This window comes from Hyaena hyaena, unplaced genomic scaffold, assembly GCF_003009895.1.
Source record: "Hyaena hyaena isolate Hyena2069 unplaced genomic scaffold, ASM300989v1 scaffold_414, whole genome shotgun sequence".
NCBI lineage: Eukaryota > Metazoa > Chordata > Mammalia > Carnivora > Hyaenidae > Hyaena > Hyaena hyaena.
In genome coordinates, this window is record NW_024081044.1 from 514117 (window position 1) to 529367 (window position 15251).

Consider the following 15251-nt stretch of genomic DNA (forward strand, 5'->3'; position numbering starts at 1 on the left):
GGCGCGTGGCTTTCTCTGTGATTACATCTCTGAGGCTCTCACTGGGAAGAAGGCTTAATTAAGGCATGCTCGCTGACGTTTATTTAAAAACAACTAATTACCCGGCTCGGCCCTATGCCGGCCCCAGGATCCTGCACATGCAACAATTAGTGCCCCAAGCCCGCCCGCCCACCTTCACCAATTACTCAATTATGGTCCCCATGGCAGGCCTAGGTGGGGGAAGGGCAGGGCACGAGGAGGGGAGGGGCCTGCGGGCTTTGGCCCCGGCCGGCACCGCCTCAGCCCCGTCTGGAGGGCGCTGTTGGCGGGTGCTCCCCAGTGGCCCCTCATGGAGCCCAGTACTCCAGGAAGCCACAAAGGTGGAGGGGGCATTATTCAGGCGGGCCCCAGGGCCTTGGCACACCCACAGTCTCTGCCCATCCGGGTCCTGCCCCCCGGCCCCAGCTGGGCCGGGAGGGGCCACTCCCACCCCCAGACCCATCTGAGCCAGCCTCCACCCCCAGCCTCCCTCCCGGCCTGGGAAGGACTAAAATTAGCTGTGGCAGCAGATGGTGCTGGAGGAACACATGTAATACTTTCCCCCGAGTGAGACTCAACTCACCCCAAAAAACCCCAGGGGCCTCGCCGCCATCCCCCTCGGGCTGCCCACCCGACGGCGGAAGGCTGAGTTTCTGAAAGGGGTCCGCTTGGCACTGCCGCCCTCTGCACCAGTTCTGCTCTTTACCCCCGAGCCGCGGTCCCCACGCTGGGCCCGCGGGCCACCCCGTGCACGCACGCTTCCCGCCCACCCCCAGCGAGGCGGCGCCTGAGTAGGTGGCCGCCCTGGCAGGTGTGGACCCCGTGGAGCCCACTCTGTCGTGCAGAGTCTGGCTGCCTCAGTGATCCCGCCAAGTGCCACCTCACCTGTCACGTGACTGGGCGCCATGCTCCGTGCTTCCTTCAGGAACCTTCTCTAGTGCACCAAGTCCTCAGAGTACAGCCCCCAGCTGTCAGTGCTGATCTTAGAGGTCGGAACCTGAGGCCTGAGGCGGCTAAAGCTGTGGCTGTCCAAACCGGGCGCGCACCGGAACCGCTCGTGGGCGCCCCGGTCCAGGCTCCTGGGCCACCCCTGGGATTCTCATGCAGTGGGCCTGGGGGCGGGGGGCAGCCACCGCATGATGTTGGTGCTGCAGATCCCCAGGGCACGCCGAGAGGGGCTCTGGCCCAGCAGCTGAGAAGTGGCAAGGCCAGGCTCTGTGGCGTCTTCCGGAACATTCCTCCCGTGCCATCTCTCCCGCTGGTGTGGGTGGTGTGAGGTTAGGGGAGTACCCACGACCTCCCTTACTTCCGACTCCCCACTGCAAGTTTGTGAGTGCCTTAGACCACCCTCACACGTGATGATTCACTAGGAGCGTTCTAGAACGCCGTTGTGCTCATGGTTACAGCTTCTTACGGCAAAGGGATACAGAGAAAATCAGCCAGGAGAATCAGTGCGTGGGGCAGCATCCGGGAAGGCTCTGAGCGGCGGGCTCCTGGCCTGTCCCCTCCCTACGCCGTGGTCACACGTGCTGTGAGACAACATGCGAGGGCCGACCTGGCAACACGCCCGCGAGCCTCGCTGTCCAGGGCCATTACTGGGGCTCAGGCATGTAGACGTGGGGGACCGCCCACAGGGCTGGCCTCAGTCCCCAGCCCTTCCGGAGTCCACAGATACCCTCCCCGCATCACACTGTGAGTGTGCTCATCTGCTAGGCCTGCCCTAACAAAGCATCACAGACCAGGTGGCTTAAAACAGCAGAATTTCATTGTCTGACGGTTTCTATAGACTCCAAGTTCAAGATCAAGTTGTCAGCAGGGTTGGCTCCTTCCAAGGGCCGCAAGGGAAGGAGCTGTTCTCTCCTGGGCTCACGGTGGCCCGTCTTCTCCGTGTCTCCACACTGCCCTCCCTCCGTGCGTGTCTCTGGGTCCAAATTTCCCCTTTTCATAAGGACCCCGGTCATACTGGAGCAGGGCCTACCTCAGCGGGCTCATTTTAACTTGATCACCTCTGTGTCAAGTTTGGTCACATTCTGAGGGACGCGGGATTAGGACGGGAGGACTCAGCTCAACCTGAAATGGTTGGGGCAGACCGTCCCACCTGGCCCAAGGCCAGACGCTCCTGGGGCGGGACACGCCCATGTGCTCGAAGGCTCCTCTAGGAGCTTAGGGCAGAGGCCTTCCTACGGGCGGGCGGGCATGCTCAGAGGCCCATTTTGTGGAGGAAAGAACTGAGGTTCCTGGAGCCCACGTCCTAGATCCCGCCCGGGTGGGAGGTGCGACCTCAGCAGGGTCTCCCCTCCCTGCAGGCCTGAGCCGGGCCGGGCTCCCATTCGGGCTGATGCGCCGGGAGCTGGCGTGCGAAGGCTACCCCATCGAGCTGCGGTGCCCGGGCAGCGACGTCATCATGGTGGAGAACGCCAACTACGGGCGCACAGATGACAAGATCTGCGACGCTGACCCCTTCCAGATGGAGAACGTGCAGTGCTACCTGCCCGACGCCTTCAAGATCATGTCACAGAGGTGAGGGGGCCCGGGGCTCCTGGGAGGGAGAGGTGGGGGCGGTCCCTGGACAAACGCCCCCCCACCCCGTCCATGCGCCTGGCCCACGGCTTCAGTCTTCCTTCCGCGCATTCCACTCATGTCTCCTGAGCACCTGCTCAGTGCCCGGTGCTGCGCAAACAGCCGGTCGGACTCGGCCCGTCTTCCCAGCCTCCGGAAGCCCGTTCCGAGCCCGGCGGGGGAGGAAGTGGAGGTCCTGTGGTGTAAGAGCAATAGCAGGACAGGGTGAAGTGTCGCAGGACCCACAGGCCCCTTGGGCTTCCCCGAAGAGGTGGAGTCTGAACACACATGACAAAAGGGCACGTGGGTGCAAGAGGAAATGAGTGCTTGAGCGTGCAAGGCTGGGTGTGAGTGCAAGGGCCATGCCAGGCCGAGGCACTGCGTGTGCAGAGCTGCAAACGCCTTTCTCACACCTGCTGCAAGTCCACCGAGGGCTGGTCGGCTCTTGCTTCACATCATACTCGGCCTCAGCCGCTGCCGCCACGGCCGGCTCCCCCTGGGGCTGCCCCGCCTCGCCCGCGACAGTCTGTCCCGTCCATCCCACCCCCCAGCAGCCAGAGGGCACCCACCCGCCTGGCTCAGAGCAAAAGCCTGTCCTCCCTGAGGCCCCAAGGCCCTGCGCGCTGTGCCTTGTCCCCCGCCCCCCCCCACTCCCACCCCCGGCCCTCACCTTCTCCTCACTCACTCGGCTCTAGTCACCCTGCCTGCTCCATCAGGCGTCGTCCGCCTCCTCTGGGTCTTTGCACTGGCTGTTCCCCCTGCCTGGAATGCTGTTCCCTCACAGCTGCATGGCTCCTCCCATCTCTTCTCCATGGGTTTTCTCACCTAACTCTCCTCTCAGTGGCGCCTTGCGGACCACCTGCTCTAAAATCACAGCCCCCACCCCACTTCCCAGTCCCTTCCCTGCTTTATCTTCTCGCCCTGACCTCTACCCACAGTTCCATAGAACAGAATATTTCCCCTCTGTATCGTGTTCCTGTTGTCTTCTCTCACCGGCCATCCGCCCCATGGGGACAGGGCGTTGCGTCCGTCACCGCCGTCCCTGGCCGGATACAGAGGCACCCCTGAGGTTTTGCTAAATGCCTGAGAGAGCACAGCGTTCACTGCAGGATGCAGAGCGCAGAACCGAAGAAGGGGAGGAGGGCTGGGACCGGCTGTGCGGCTGCTTGAATGTTGGGAGAGGATTCTAGAATAAGTCATGGGTCAGGGTCACCGAGAGCCTCCAGAGAGTTTTGGGCAGGGACGGGCGTGGTCAGGTGGCCACCTCATTCCCTCCATCCCATCGTTTCTCCCTCCAGCACACACTCCCTCCCCCTTCCCTCTCTCACACCCCTGCACGAGCAGCCCTCACCCAGCTTCCCACCTTGGCGTAGGCTGTGCCCCATTCATTCAGCGCTGGCCTCGGGGTCCGCGGTGCTCTCCATGGTCCCCCCGGCCCGGTTCCAGTGTTTGGGGGTTCTCCCAAATGGCGGGATGCCGAGCGGTGTGGTTACTGGGGCCTGGAGAGCGAGAGGCCGTTGCTCTGCCCACGTGAAATCTGGAGGCTCTTCGTGTTGGTTAGGGCGCACTCTGCTGCTCTCACAGCACCAGTACGGTGGCCTGAGCGAGGTCGGAGGCCAGAGGGCCGTCAGCACTCCCCTCCCAGCGTCTCGGTGCCCCTGTGCACCCAGCCCTTTTGAAGGCCACTGGGGCCCATTCCCACCTCCTGGGCACGTCCAGCTGCAGGGGAGAGGCTAGGACCTGCAGCCCCCTGCCCCTTTCCCTTCTGGACAGCGAGGTGAGATTCACATGTCCCACCATTCATCATTTTAAAGTGAGCAACTCAGTGCTACTTAACACGTGCGCCACGCTGTGCGACCACCACCTCTATCTAGCTGCACAATGTTTTCATCCCCCCCCCCCGGCGCTGCCCCGAAGGGCAACCCCATCCAGTCACTGCCCCACCACCACTGGCCCCCCGCCACCATCCCCTCTCTCAGCCCCTGGCGATTTGCCTGCTCCGGACAGTTCACAGGAATAGAACCGTGAAAAACGGCCTCTGGTGTCTGACTTCTCTTGCTCAGTTTGACGTTTCCAGGGTCCGTCCACGCTGTAGCACATGAAGCAGTCTTTCTGTTTCTGTGGCCGAGTCATATCCCACCGTGTGGATGGGCTGCTTCCGCTCGTACCCTCATCCGTCAGCGGACATTCGGCTGTTCCCACATCTTGGCTCTTGCGTCGGTGGTGCTGCCGGGAACATCCGCGTACGACTAGTTGTTTGAGCACCTGCTCCCGGGTCTTGGGGGCGCGTAGCTGGGGATGCAGTCGCTGGGTCCTGGGTAACTCTCTCCTGATCCTTCTGAGGCCAATGCTCTGTGTTTAAAAAATTTTTTTTAATGTTTGTTTATTTTTGAGAGACAGAGAGAGCACACACTGGGGAGGGGTAGAGAGAGAGGAAAACAGTCTGAACAGGCTCTGGGCTTGTCAGCACAGAGCCCCATGTGGGGCTCGAACTCACGAACTGTGAGATCATGACCTGAAGTCAGATGCTCAACGGACTGAGCCCCCCAGGCGCCCCGGTGCTCTGTGTTTTAAACAAGGGGATGCGGTGGGTGGGGTCGAGCAGATCCTCGTCAGTTAATGCCGAGCCCTGGACGGCTGCAGGGACAGAGACCTTGGCTGGAGACACAGCAGAGGAGAAGCGTCAGCGTGTGGTTAGGTAGTCCGTCTACGTGCTGGCCAGGCTCCTGGCCATTGGTGGGGACCCTTGGGGCACTGAGAATGGCTTCCGCGTGAGGCGAGGGGCCTGCCTGTGTCCCACTGCGGATGGTCACGGCAGCGCTGCCCAAAGGGTGAGACGCGTACACGTCTGAGGCGTGGCCTCAGGTGGACACGGGCCCTGCGGGCATCTTGTTAGCAGCAAGTCTGCAGAGACCCCACCTTGTACTCGTACGTGTGGCCTCACGTCGTACGGTCAGTTCAGGAAAGACGCCCAGGACGGGATGGCAGGAGTGACGCCCCGATGGGGTGCAGGTGGTGAAGGGCAGCAGGGGAGGCGGTTCACGGGGCGCAGCTCTGGCCCAGCCCGGAGGCTGAGAGCAGAAGAACCCTGTGTGGTGGGGAAGAGTGCGGGCAGGAAGCAGGACGTGATACCCACACGAGGCCGCTGGCCCCGGTCGCCACAGTTCCTTCTCGGTTTGGGGGTGCTCGATGCTCTCCTGGCCCTAGATGCCCCCCCCCCCCCCCCGCCCGGGTTCCAGGCCTGTGTTTTCCCAGCTCCCTGTCTCTTCCCTCAGGTGTAACAACCGTACCCAGTGCGTGGTGGTTGCCGGCTCGGACGCCTTTCCCGACCCCTGCCCTGGAACTTACAAGTACCTGGAGGTGCAGTACGACTGTGTCCCCTACAGTGAGTCATCTTGTTCCTCGCGCGGACACGGGCCCTTCCCCCTCCCAGAAGCAAGCGAGGAGGAGACACCTTGACTTACGCACTCACACACACACAGACACACGTACACACACGGCCAAGTCGGGACCAGCCACGTGGGGGACAGCCAGGCCTGCTCCCTCCCTCACACGTTTTGTTCCCCTGGCCCCACTGTCCGCTTGCAGTGCCTGCCCCACCCCCAGCCCCTCCAGCTTCGTCCCCATCGCCAGGGTGCCTTCGCCAACTCTTGTGGCTCCACCCGCTAGCCCTGCTCCTTCACGTTACCCTCGCTCATTTGCACGCTTCGAGGCCAGGACCCTGGTCGGTGCACTCACCCATCTGCTTTTCCCTGGGCCCCTGCTGCCCTCCGGCCTCTCTGCCTCCTTCCTCCTCTCACGTGCCTTCCCTTCCCGACCTCCCCTTACATGCCCGCTCTTCCCCCTCACGCCCTGCGCTTCCTCTCTCAACTCCCTCTCTTCCTTGCGCCCTCACCTCTCACATGCCCCTAGTCCTGCCCCTTCCCAGCCCTGGAAGCCAGACTCCAGACCCCCAGAGAGGCGGACCACCACCTGAGGCCTGGCGGCAGACCTGGTTTGAAGGACCAGGGGCATCTTCCTCAGATACCTATCTCTTGATTAGTTTGCCCATTACCACGGTAGCGCTTCCGGTCTGCAAGGGAAGTGCTGCCATGTTGGAATAGGGAGGCCCCCAGGAAGCCTGAGGAGGGTGATCTGGGGAGCCAGGGGCCTGGCTTTCTTGCATCTGGCCGAAGGGAGCAAACAAAGACAGGGTCTCTCCTCCTCGGCACTCAGCTCTTAACATGGCCCTTCTCTCCTGCCCTCGCTCTCCCTTCCCTTCTCCCCATCATCCATCCCCCTCCTCTCCCTGCCAGCTTCATGTAGCCAACCTGGAGGTAGGGCCTCTGGGCAGATGGGGGAGGAGGCAGGGCCACCAGAGTGAGAGTGGGGGGCAGGGGCAGGGGAGCAGGAGGCCCGGTGACTCCCCCGCCTCTGCCCTCCCACCCCAGCCGTCCCCCCTCGATCTTTGATTTCTCCTCGCAGGTGATGACGTACGTGCTGGGGGAAACCGGATCGCCTCGGTGCTTCCATAACCTTCTTTTACTCCTCACCCTTTCCTTTCAGCAATGGAGGCCTCCAGCCGCCACCTGAGGGGGACGCCTGTCTGATCTTGGAAGCCTCCCCACAGCACTGGGGACACTGCCCCCCCCCCCCCCCCCCCCGTGGCTGGGGCGGCGGGGAAGGAAGGCGGGAGGCTGGGAGCCCTGCGCAGCAGGGAGATCACGCTGGTTTTGAGGCTCGGCCTGGTTCTTGGGTTTTACGACTCTGAAACTTGAGCAAATGACTTAACCTCTCTGAGCTGCTGCAAAAGGAGGCGAGAGTCCAGGAGACCGCGCGCGCGAAGCGCCTGGCCCGAGGCTGGCCACAGAGCTGGCTCCCTGTGGCAGGTGCTGCCGTGACCTCCCCCAGGGCAGAGGCTTCGACTTCACCCCCCAGCGCCCAGAGCCGAGCCTGGTTCAGGATGTGCTCAGCAAGGGTACGGGTGCCCTTCCAAGCCAGCTTAGCCTGTATCTTCATCCGTGATGGCGGGTGGGGGCCCCTTCCCAGGGACGCAGCCAGCAGTAGAGAGAACATGGGCTGGCCCTCGTGCGCCCCACGCCACAGGTGTCCAGGAAACGGCGCCCGCTTTTGCCAGCTGCTTAGTGGTCTCTGTTGTGTGGTTTCACGTCACTGAGCCTCAGTCTCTCCATCTACAGACAGGGCTCTTGAAAGACTACCTGGGAAGTATCGAGCCTAGCTCCTGGCACTTAGTCACTTAGTAAACGCCAGGTCCTTGGTAGTCATCGCTTTTTGCTGTGACTCCTCGTAGTGATTTTTACCAGTTAATACCATGGCTGTTGGTAATCAAAAGTAGAACTAACAACTAATGAACACAACTCCTCCTGAGTCAGGTGAGGTAAAGGGCAGGAAAAAAATCCCCTGATCCAAGTGGAAGCCACATGGGTCAAGAAGCAGGAAAAAAGTTACGGGGTGTAGGAAGGAAAGAGGCCTAGGGACCTCCTGAAGCTAACCGCCCCCCACAAGGGTGGCCCGGGGGGCACGACCCACAGAGACTGGGATGGCCCCTGGGATGGGCAGCTCCAGTCTGGGGGAGAGGGCTAGCCTGAGCCCCGGGGGAGGCCAGATGCCCAGTGCACGTGTCTGGGACACAGTGGGGCTGTGTGTGCCCTCGACAGGCAGAACCCAGGGGTGTGGGGGTGTAGCTCCTGGTCCCAGAAGAAGGGGGACTGGAGTTGGCAGGGTGAGGGAAGCTAGGCCCGAGAACAAGACAGCGGCGCCTGTCCTGCTGAGCACTTCCTGTGTGCCAGGCTCTGGGTGAGGCGCTGGGAAGGAAGCCAATCACTCCCCTGCAGGACTCCCTGCTGTGCCTCTAGAGAGGTAGCAGGAGAGCGAGGCCCTGGCCGGAAGTCCCCGAGGGGAGCCGCCTGGGCAGCCATCTTGCCCTGGGCTTCAGGGGCTGGGGTGACCCCAGTGCTGGTGCGGGTGAGTCGGGGGTGGGTGCAGGGGCCCACCGTGGGGAGGGGACGGTGGGTGTGTGGGACTCCCCTCCACGCGCGCACACACACATACACACACACATCCAGACAGGCCCGACTAACGCTGGATTTGCCTTGCAGCTGAGCACATTCTAACCGTGCCCCCTTCCTCCCCTAGGTGCGCCCGCCCACTGGGCAGCAGACAGGGAGCTCCTGGCTCCCGGGCCCCTGGGGGGGCGGGGCTGGGCAGACAATCGGAGCCACAGGCTTGCCCCGGGGGAGCGGGGGAGCTTGTCTGTGCCCCCACCTGCTGTCTGTGATGTCCCCCCCACCCCCAGCCTCTCCCTTCTCTGCCTCTGTCTCCCCCGCCCGGCTCTCTGAGGCCCAGGGGCTCCGCCTGTGTGCCTCTCCGTCATTCTGTGTCCCACTCTGCCGCCCTCTCTCTCTGTGTTGGCTTCTTCTGGGTCGCGAGGGCTTGGGGGAGCTCAGCCGGACTCTGGCGCAGCCAGCACAGAAAGGGAAGGAGCTCAGCATGCTCTCAGCTGGGGGCGCCCAGGCCCCTGGAGGCACTGAACCCCCTCTCCCCGTGGGCCCCTGGTCCTCATGGAGGGCAGCAGGTGGGGTGTGAGGGGATCCGTGTGGCTCTTCCACCCCCTCGCCCCTGGTGCTCCCCTACCCAGAGCCTACCTTCCAGCTGAGCTACCCCCTCCCCAGCCCCCAGCGCACTGAGGGTGCTCCCACCTGTCTGAGGGCTCTGTCCACCTGCCTGTTTGTACACCCCCCTTACCCCGTGTCTCTCTTGGTCTCTGTCCTCGCGTGTCTCCCCCTCCCTGTGACTGTCTCCCCCTGACACCCTCCCCAGAGGAAGGGACTTGGGGGTGGGGGCTGAGCTGATGCTACGTTTCGGGGTTGGGGAACCAGGATGAGGAAAGAAAGGAAAAGGGGGCATGTTGCCAGATAAGAAACGAAAGCAATTTAATCTTTTTTTTTCTCTTTTTTTTTCTTGCACATTTTTTTTCAATTTGTTTTCTCTCTCTCTTCCGATGCTTAAAGTAGAAGTGGAGCAGAAAGGTAAACGCACTGTTACCAATGCTAACCCCTAACTCACACTTTGTTCTTACCTGTACCATACTTATGTGACCCGCCCTCCCTCTCAGCCCCTTCTTCTCCCCGCCCCAACTTGGTCCAGTCGGTGTCCCCCATCCCGGGGGTCCTCCCGGCGGGGCCAGCCCTGGTGCCGCCACGGGCGACTCCACCGTCCAGACACCCGAGGAAGCTCCTCTCTGAGCACGGGCAGGACCTTCCGTCTCTCTCTCTCTCTCTCTTTCTGCCTCTTTTTCTTTCTGTTTCTCCCTGTCCCTCCTCCCTCGTCCCAGCCCTTGCAGGGGGGACCTGGCCTTCTCTCATACTTATTTTGCCTCCTTCAGGAGAAGTGTGTAAGCATCCAGGGCGGGAGGGGAGGGAGGGACCCCCTGCTCGGGCTCCCAGCTGGGGGCAGAGTGCACCGGGCGAGGGTGAGCCCTCTTTCTCCTTCTCCTCCTGCCCCAACTTTTGTAGCACGTGTCTGGCTCAGGGGAGGCGGGATGGGGGGACACACCTTTGTTTTCCTTTTGGGGAGCAGATTCTTTCTATCTCTCTGGCTCCTGGTGGCATAAATTCCTTCTGGTTTGGCGTTTCCAAGGCCCAGAGCTGTTTTGGAGCACGGAGCACCAGTTTCCCCCACCCCCAACCCCCATCCTTGACCAGCCCGGGGCCCAGCCCTGGGGGAGGGGTGTAAGCTGTCCCCAGCCCTGGGAGGGCAGTCTGCCAAATTGGGGGGGGGAGGGGTGGGGGCGGGCCTCACTGTGGGGGGAGCGCGGGGTGGGGGAACGTTTTCTCTGGTTCTGAAACACTTGCGAAGCTGCAGTCAGGGTTTCTTCTGGGCTGTTTTGGTTAGAGGACCAGGGAGAGGGCGGGTTGGGAGATGTACAGGCCTGGTCTGGGGACTTCCGTGAGCACCGTAATTTCTTGCAGGGCTGACCTTCAGCAGGGGAAGGGGGAAACTCCATGGTGGGGTGCAGCTCTCTGGCATTTGAAGGCAGAGGGCCCTGCAGCCGAAGAGCTTTGAGGGCGGGTGGGATGTTGGACGTGGTCCAGTGCTCCCCTGAACTGTAGGGGAGATTGATAGCTTTGAGGTCGGCCACGGGCTTGCCATCCTTTCAGGGTCGCTTTTTGCCTTGAAATTACGGTGGTCTGTGGAGCATCCCTTGGAGAAGGTGGGGCGGGGTCCCTCCGAGCTGCTGCCCTCCCCCTGCCCTCCCCCATTTCAGAGAGGCCTGGGCGGTCAGCCCAGGCCCCGCCCCTCGCTGCCCCGCCCCTCTCTCCCTCCCAGAGTCTCTCACACCCAGCACCAGACACTCTTCTTACAGGCCCGGTGGTGGTTTGGATCCTGCGGCCCTGGATCTTTTCTCTTGGGGGGGGGGGGAGGGCGGAGGGAAGAGGAGGTGTTGGGAGCTTGGTGCTGGGGAGGGGTCCTTGCCGTCAGAGGCCCCAGGCAGACCCTTCCTCATCTTCTCCCCCTTCCCCAGGGTAACCTCTAACCACGTTTTCCTCCTCCACGCCCTTCTGACCAGGTCAGGCTCTGAGGCCTCCCAGCGCCCCCTCACACACACAGTCACATCTGCTCAGGGGCCGCAGAGCCGGCAGGGGTCCTGGCCTGGGGAGAGGGGAGACCTGGGCACAGAGGGAAAAGGTGGAAGCCAGGTGTGCTGGACACAGGGTGCCGGCCAACCCCTCAGGGCGCTGGGGACCAGGAGATGATGGAGCCCTTGGACGAGAGCCAGGACCCCTGTGGTTCCTGCTCGCTTCTGTGTCCCAGGCTCCCCCCCCCTCCTAAAACGGTGTGCTCCTGGCTGCTTTGTGCCCGGGGACCCCTGGGCCCAGCTGTCCCTGATGCTGTGAAGGGAGGGCTGGCTATCCCCCCAACCCCACCCCCCACGGAAGCCTGGCAGAAAGTGAGGCTGGACCGTGGGGGAGTGAGGAGTGGTGCCTGTCCAAGACCCTCTTGCCACTGGGGCTGCCCCCCATGCCCACACCAGGTCCCAGCCCTCCCTGTTCCCCCTGGAGCCAGCTGCTTTGGTGACAGGCCAAGCAGGAGCAGAGAATTCACTGCAAACCCTCACCCTGGCCTGTGTGTGGGTTCAGCCAGCAGGGAGATGAGAGGGAGGCCCAGCCATCCTGGAGGGAGGGGCGTCTGGACACCCCCACTCCCGAGTCCAGACTCCTGCTAGGTCGGTGAGGGGAGGCTTAGGAGTAGGTGGCACCGGGGCGTGACGGGGCAAGGGCGGGCAGGCCAGCGGCGGCCAACGAGATGCAGTTGAGGTTTTCCTCCTTTTCAGGGAATGGGGGGGTGGGGCGGGGCCCCCCACCTTTCTGACATCAGCGGTGCCTTGGTCCCTCCTCCCGAGCCGGGGATGGTCGCAGGTAAATCGGGGTCCGGGGCAGGGGAGGCGGGGGGCCTGGCTGGGGCGGGCTGGGTCTTTATCCTAGCTCCTGGTTCCCTCCCTTGCCCCCTCTGAGCTGGACCTGGGACTGCCCCCCCCCCCCCGAGGGACCCTCGGTCGGGCCTGGGCCTCGGAGTGAATTCTCTGCTCACCCCTCTCTCCTCGCCAGCACTAACCCTTTCTTCCCAGGTGGTCTCCAGCGTGCTCCAGTGGTGCCTTGGAGCCAGGACCTCGCCGAGGCCCCCCCAACCTTGTCTCTCTTCCCTCCACGCAGCTCTCCTTTCCCCTCCCCAACTCTCCCGGGGAGCCCCCTCCTTCCCATGTCCCCCAACTCCCCGCACCCCTGTGCACCAGTGTCAGTGTCTGCTGCTGAACAGACCCCGTGAGAGACCTTGCCGGCTGGGGGCAGGGCTGGGCACCATCAGGGAGGGGCCGCACTCTTCCAAAAACCCTTCCTCACCTCCTGATTCCGTGGGTACTGGGTGTGGGGGTGGGGCACAGGCTGCATTGGGGACCTTGGGTGCCTCCTCCACCCTGGAATGGGGGGGCACTCCTGACACCCACTGTGGGTACGAAAACATCACTCTACCTTGCAATTTTTGCCGAGGGGGGGGGCGGGGGTTGGAGGGAGAGGGGAGAAAGAATTAAAAAAAAAAAAAAATCTGTCCTGGTGTGGTTGGTGAAGGATGGGACCCTCGACCCCTAGCTCTTCCATAGGGGCCTGTGACAATGGCAAAGGAGCAGGGCATGGAGTCCCTGGAACCTCAAAGCCACCAGTGGCTGCAGTGAGGCGATCTTTCTGCCCCCACTTAAGGCACATGAGGAAGAGTCTGGGAGGGCTCTTGCCAAACCCTTTATCCCCAGCCTGTGGGGTCTCTAGCAGCCAGGGAAGGAGAGGGGCACCACCACCCCACACACTAACCCTGCTCTTAATGGCCTCCAGGGTTGACCTCTCCAGGGAGAGGGGCAGCTGGGCAGGGCAGGGGTCCCAGCCCGGAAACCCCCTTCCCATCACCAGCCCTACCAAGCAACCGTGACTGCAGCAGCAGGAGGGGACAGCCTGGCTACCCCAGGCTGCGTGACCAACTTGCCTCTCTCTCTCCCCCTCCCTCGCCTCCGCTCCTCCTCTCCCCATGTCTTCCCTGCCCTCCCACCCGCCCGGCCCAGTCTTCGTGTGCCCAGGGACCCTGCAGAAGGTGTTGGAGCCCACCTCCACGCATGAGTCAGAACACCAGTCTGGCGCCTGGTGCAAGGACCCACTGCAGGCTGGCGACCGTATCTACGTCATGCCCTGGATCCCCTACCGCACGGACACGCTGACCGAGTACGCCTCGTGGGAGGATTACGTGGCTGCGCGTCACACCACCACCTACCGCCTGCCCAACCGCGTGGACGGCACAGGCTTCGTGGTCTACGACGGCGCCGTCTTCTACAACAAGGAGCGCACGCGCAACATCGTCAAGTACGACCTGCGCACACGCATCAAGAGCGGGGAGACGGTCATCAACACGGCCAACTACCACGACACCTCACCCTACCGCTGGGGGGGCAAGACCGACATCGACCTGGCCGTGGACGAGAACGGGCTGTGGGTCATCTACGCCACCGAGGGCAACAACGGGCGCCTGGTGGTGAGCCAGCTCAACCCCTACACGCTGCGCTTTGAGGGCACATGGGAGACCGGCTACGACAAGCGCTCAGCGTCCAATGCCTTCATGGTATGCGGAGTTCTGTACGTGCTGCGCTCCGTGTACGTGGACGACGACAGCGAGGCGGCCGGCAACCGCGTGGACTATGCCTTCAACACCAATGCCAACCGTGAGGAGCCCGTGAGCCTAGCCTTCCCCAACCCCTACCAGTTCGTGTCCTCCGTGGACTACAACCCTCGCGACAACCAGCTCTACGTCTGGAACAACTACTTTGTGGTGCGCTACAGCCTGGAGTTCGGGCCGCCAGACCCCAGTGCCGGTAGGCGTGGCTGCCCTTGGCTCTGCCTCCTTGGTTGTGTGGGGCCGGGTACCGAGTGCTGAGAGCTGGGAGGTCAGTCAGGTAGCACAGGATAGACGCTGGTCTATGCCTCTCGGTCCGTTGTCACTTTATGCAGCCGGGGTCGTTCCTGCCTTTTTCCAGAAGATGAAGAAACGGAAGCATGGGGGCGGGGGGCTTGTTTACTTCTCGCAGCATCTGTACCCAGGGCCCTGCCTGTCCGAGGGGCCTGTGCACTTTTAGCCCTGGAACCCTTACCAACCAAAATCTTGGGTGGAAGCCGGGTGTCGGTAAAGCTGCCAGTACCCGTAGGAGTTGGGGGTCCCTGTGCAGTCTCATCTTCTCTATCAGCTGACCTCCGCCGGCTCTAGGGAGGCCGATCTAATCCAGCCTCATTGGCAAAATGGGGATCAGAGGCCTCCACAGGGACGCAGCCAGGTCCCAGGGACTGGAGTGAGAGCGGAATGCGGACACAAGGTGGCTGTGTTCTGACAGCCTCTTCCTGGCCTGCGCTCTGGGGTTGCTCTCTCCCAGCTCAGGGTACACTCAAGTGAATTCTTATTGCCCTTTGATGCTTTCGGGTGGTCTTGGGGGCAGAGAGAGGCCAGAAGAACTCTCCCAGACCCAGTGGAGATCAGGATGTCCTCCCGCTTTAGGGAAGATGCTAGAATGCCAGGGACCCACACCACAGCAGGGCCTGGAGCATGGGGGTGACTCTGTCTTGGATACCCTCTTCCCTTCCAGGCCCAGCCACTTCCCCACCTGTCAGCACGACCACCACAGCCCGACCCACACCCCTCACCAGCACAGCCTCACCTGCAGCCACCACCCCACTCCGCCGAGTGCCCCTCACCACACACCCTGTGGGTGCCATCAACCAGCTGGGACCTGACCTGCCTCCAGTCACAGCCCCGGCCCCCAGCACCCGGCGACCCCCAGCCCCCAACCTGCACGTGTCTCCAGAGCTCTTCTGTGAACCCAGAGAGGTGCGGCGGGTCCAGTGGCCAGCCACCCAGCAGGGCATGCTGGTTGAGAGGCCCTGCCCCAAGGGGACCCGAGGTGAGTACAGAGGCTGCAGTCACTTCACTGGACTGGCTTGGGGAGTGGCCAAGCCTGGTCTGGCTGGGGAAGGGATCAGGAATATCTGCCCAGATATTCTGCCCAGGCGCTAAGTCCCTTGTTAATATCCCATGCCCAAGCGTGCCCTTTTTGAGGGTGGGGGTCATACCTGACCTCTGCAGCTGTGCTC

The 15251-nt window shown here is 62.7% G+C and overlaps 1 protein-coding gene across 2 annotated transcripts in view; it reads left to right on the forward strand.

The window, feature by feature from the left end:
- ADGRL1 (adhesion G protein-coupled receptor L1) overlaps positions 1 to 15251 on the forward strand; it is a 40969-nt gene that overhangs the window by 15939 nt on the left and 9779 nt on the right. For both annotated transcript variants that reach the window (XM_039252322.1, XM_039252321.1), the window contains exons 3-6: positions 2325 to 2538; positions 5853 to 5962; positions 13184 to 13984; positions 14747 to 15061. In XM_039252322.1, the coding sequence (XP_039108253.1) occupies positions 2325 to 2538; positions 5853 to 5962; positions 13184 to 13984; positions 14747 to 15061 (1440 nt within the window). The remainder of the gene's footprint in view (positions 1 to 2324; positions 2539 to 5852; positions 5963 to 13183; positions 13985 to 14746; positions 15062 to 15251) is intronic.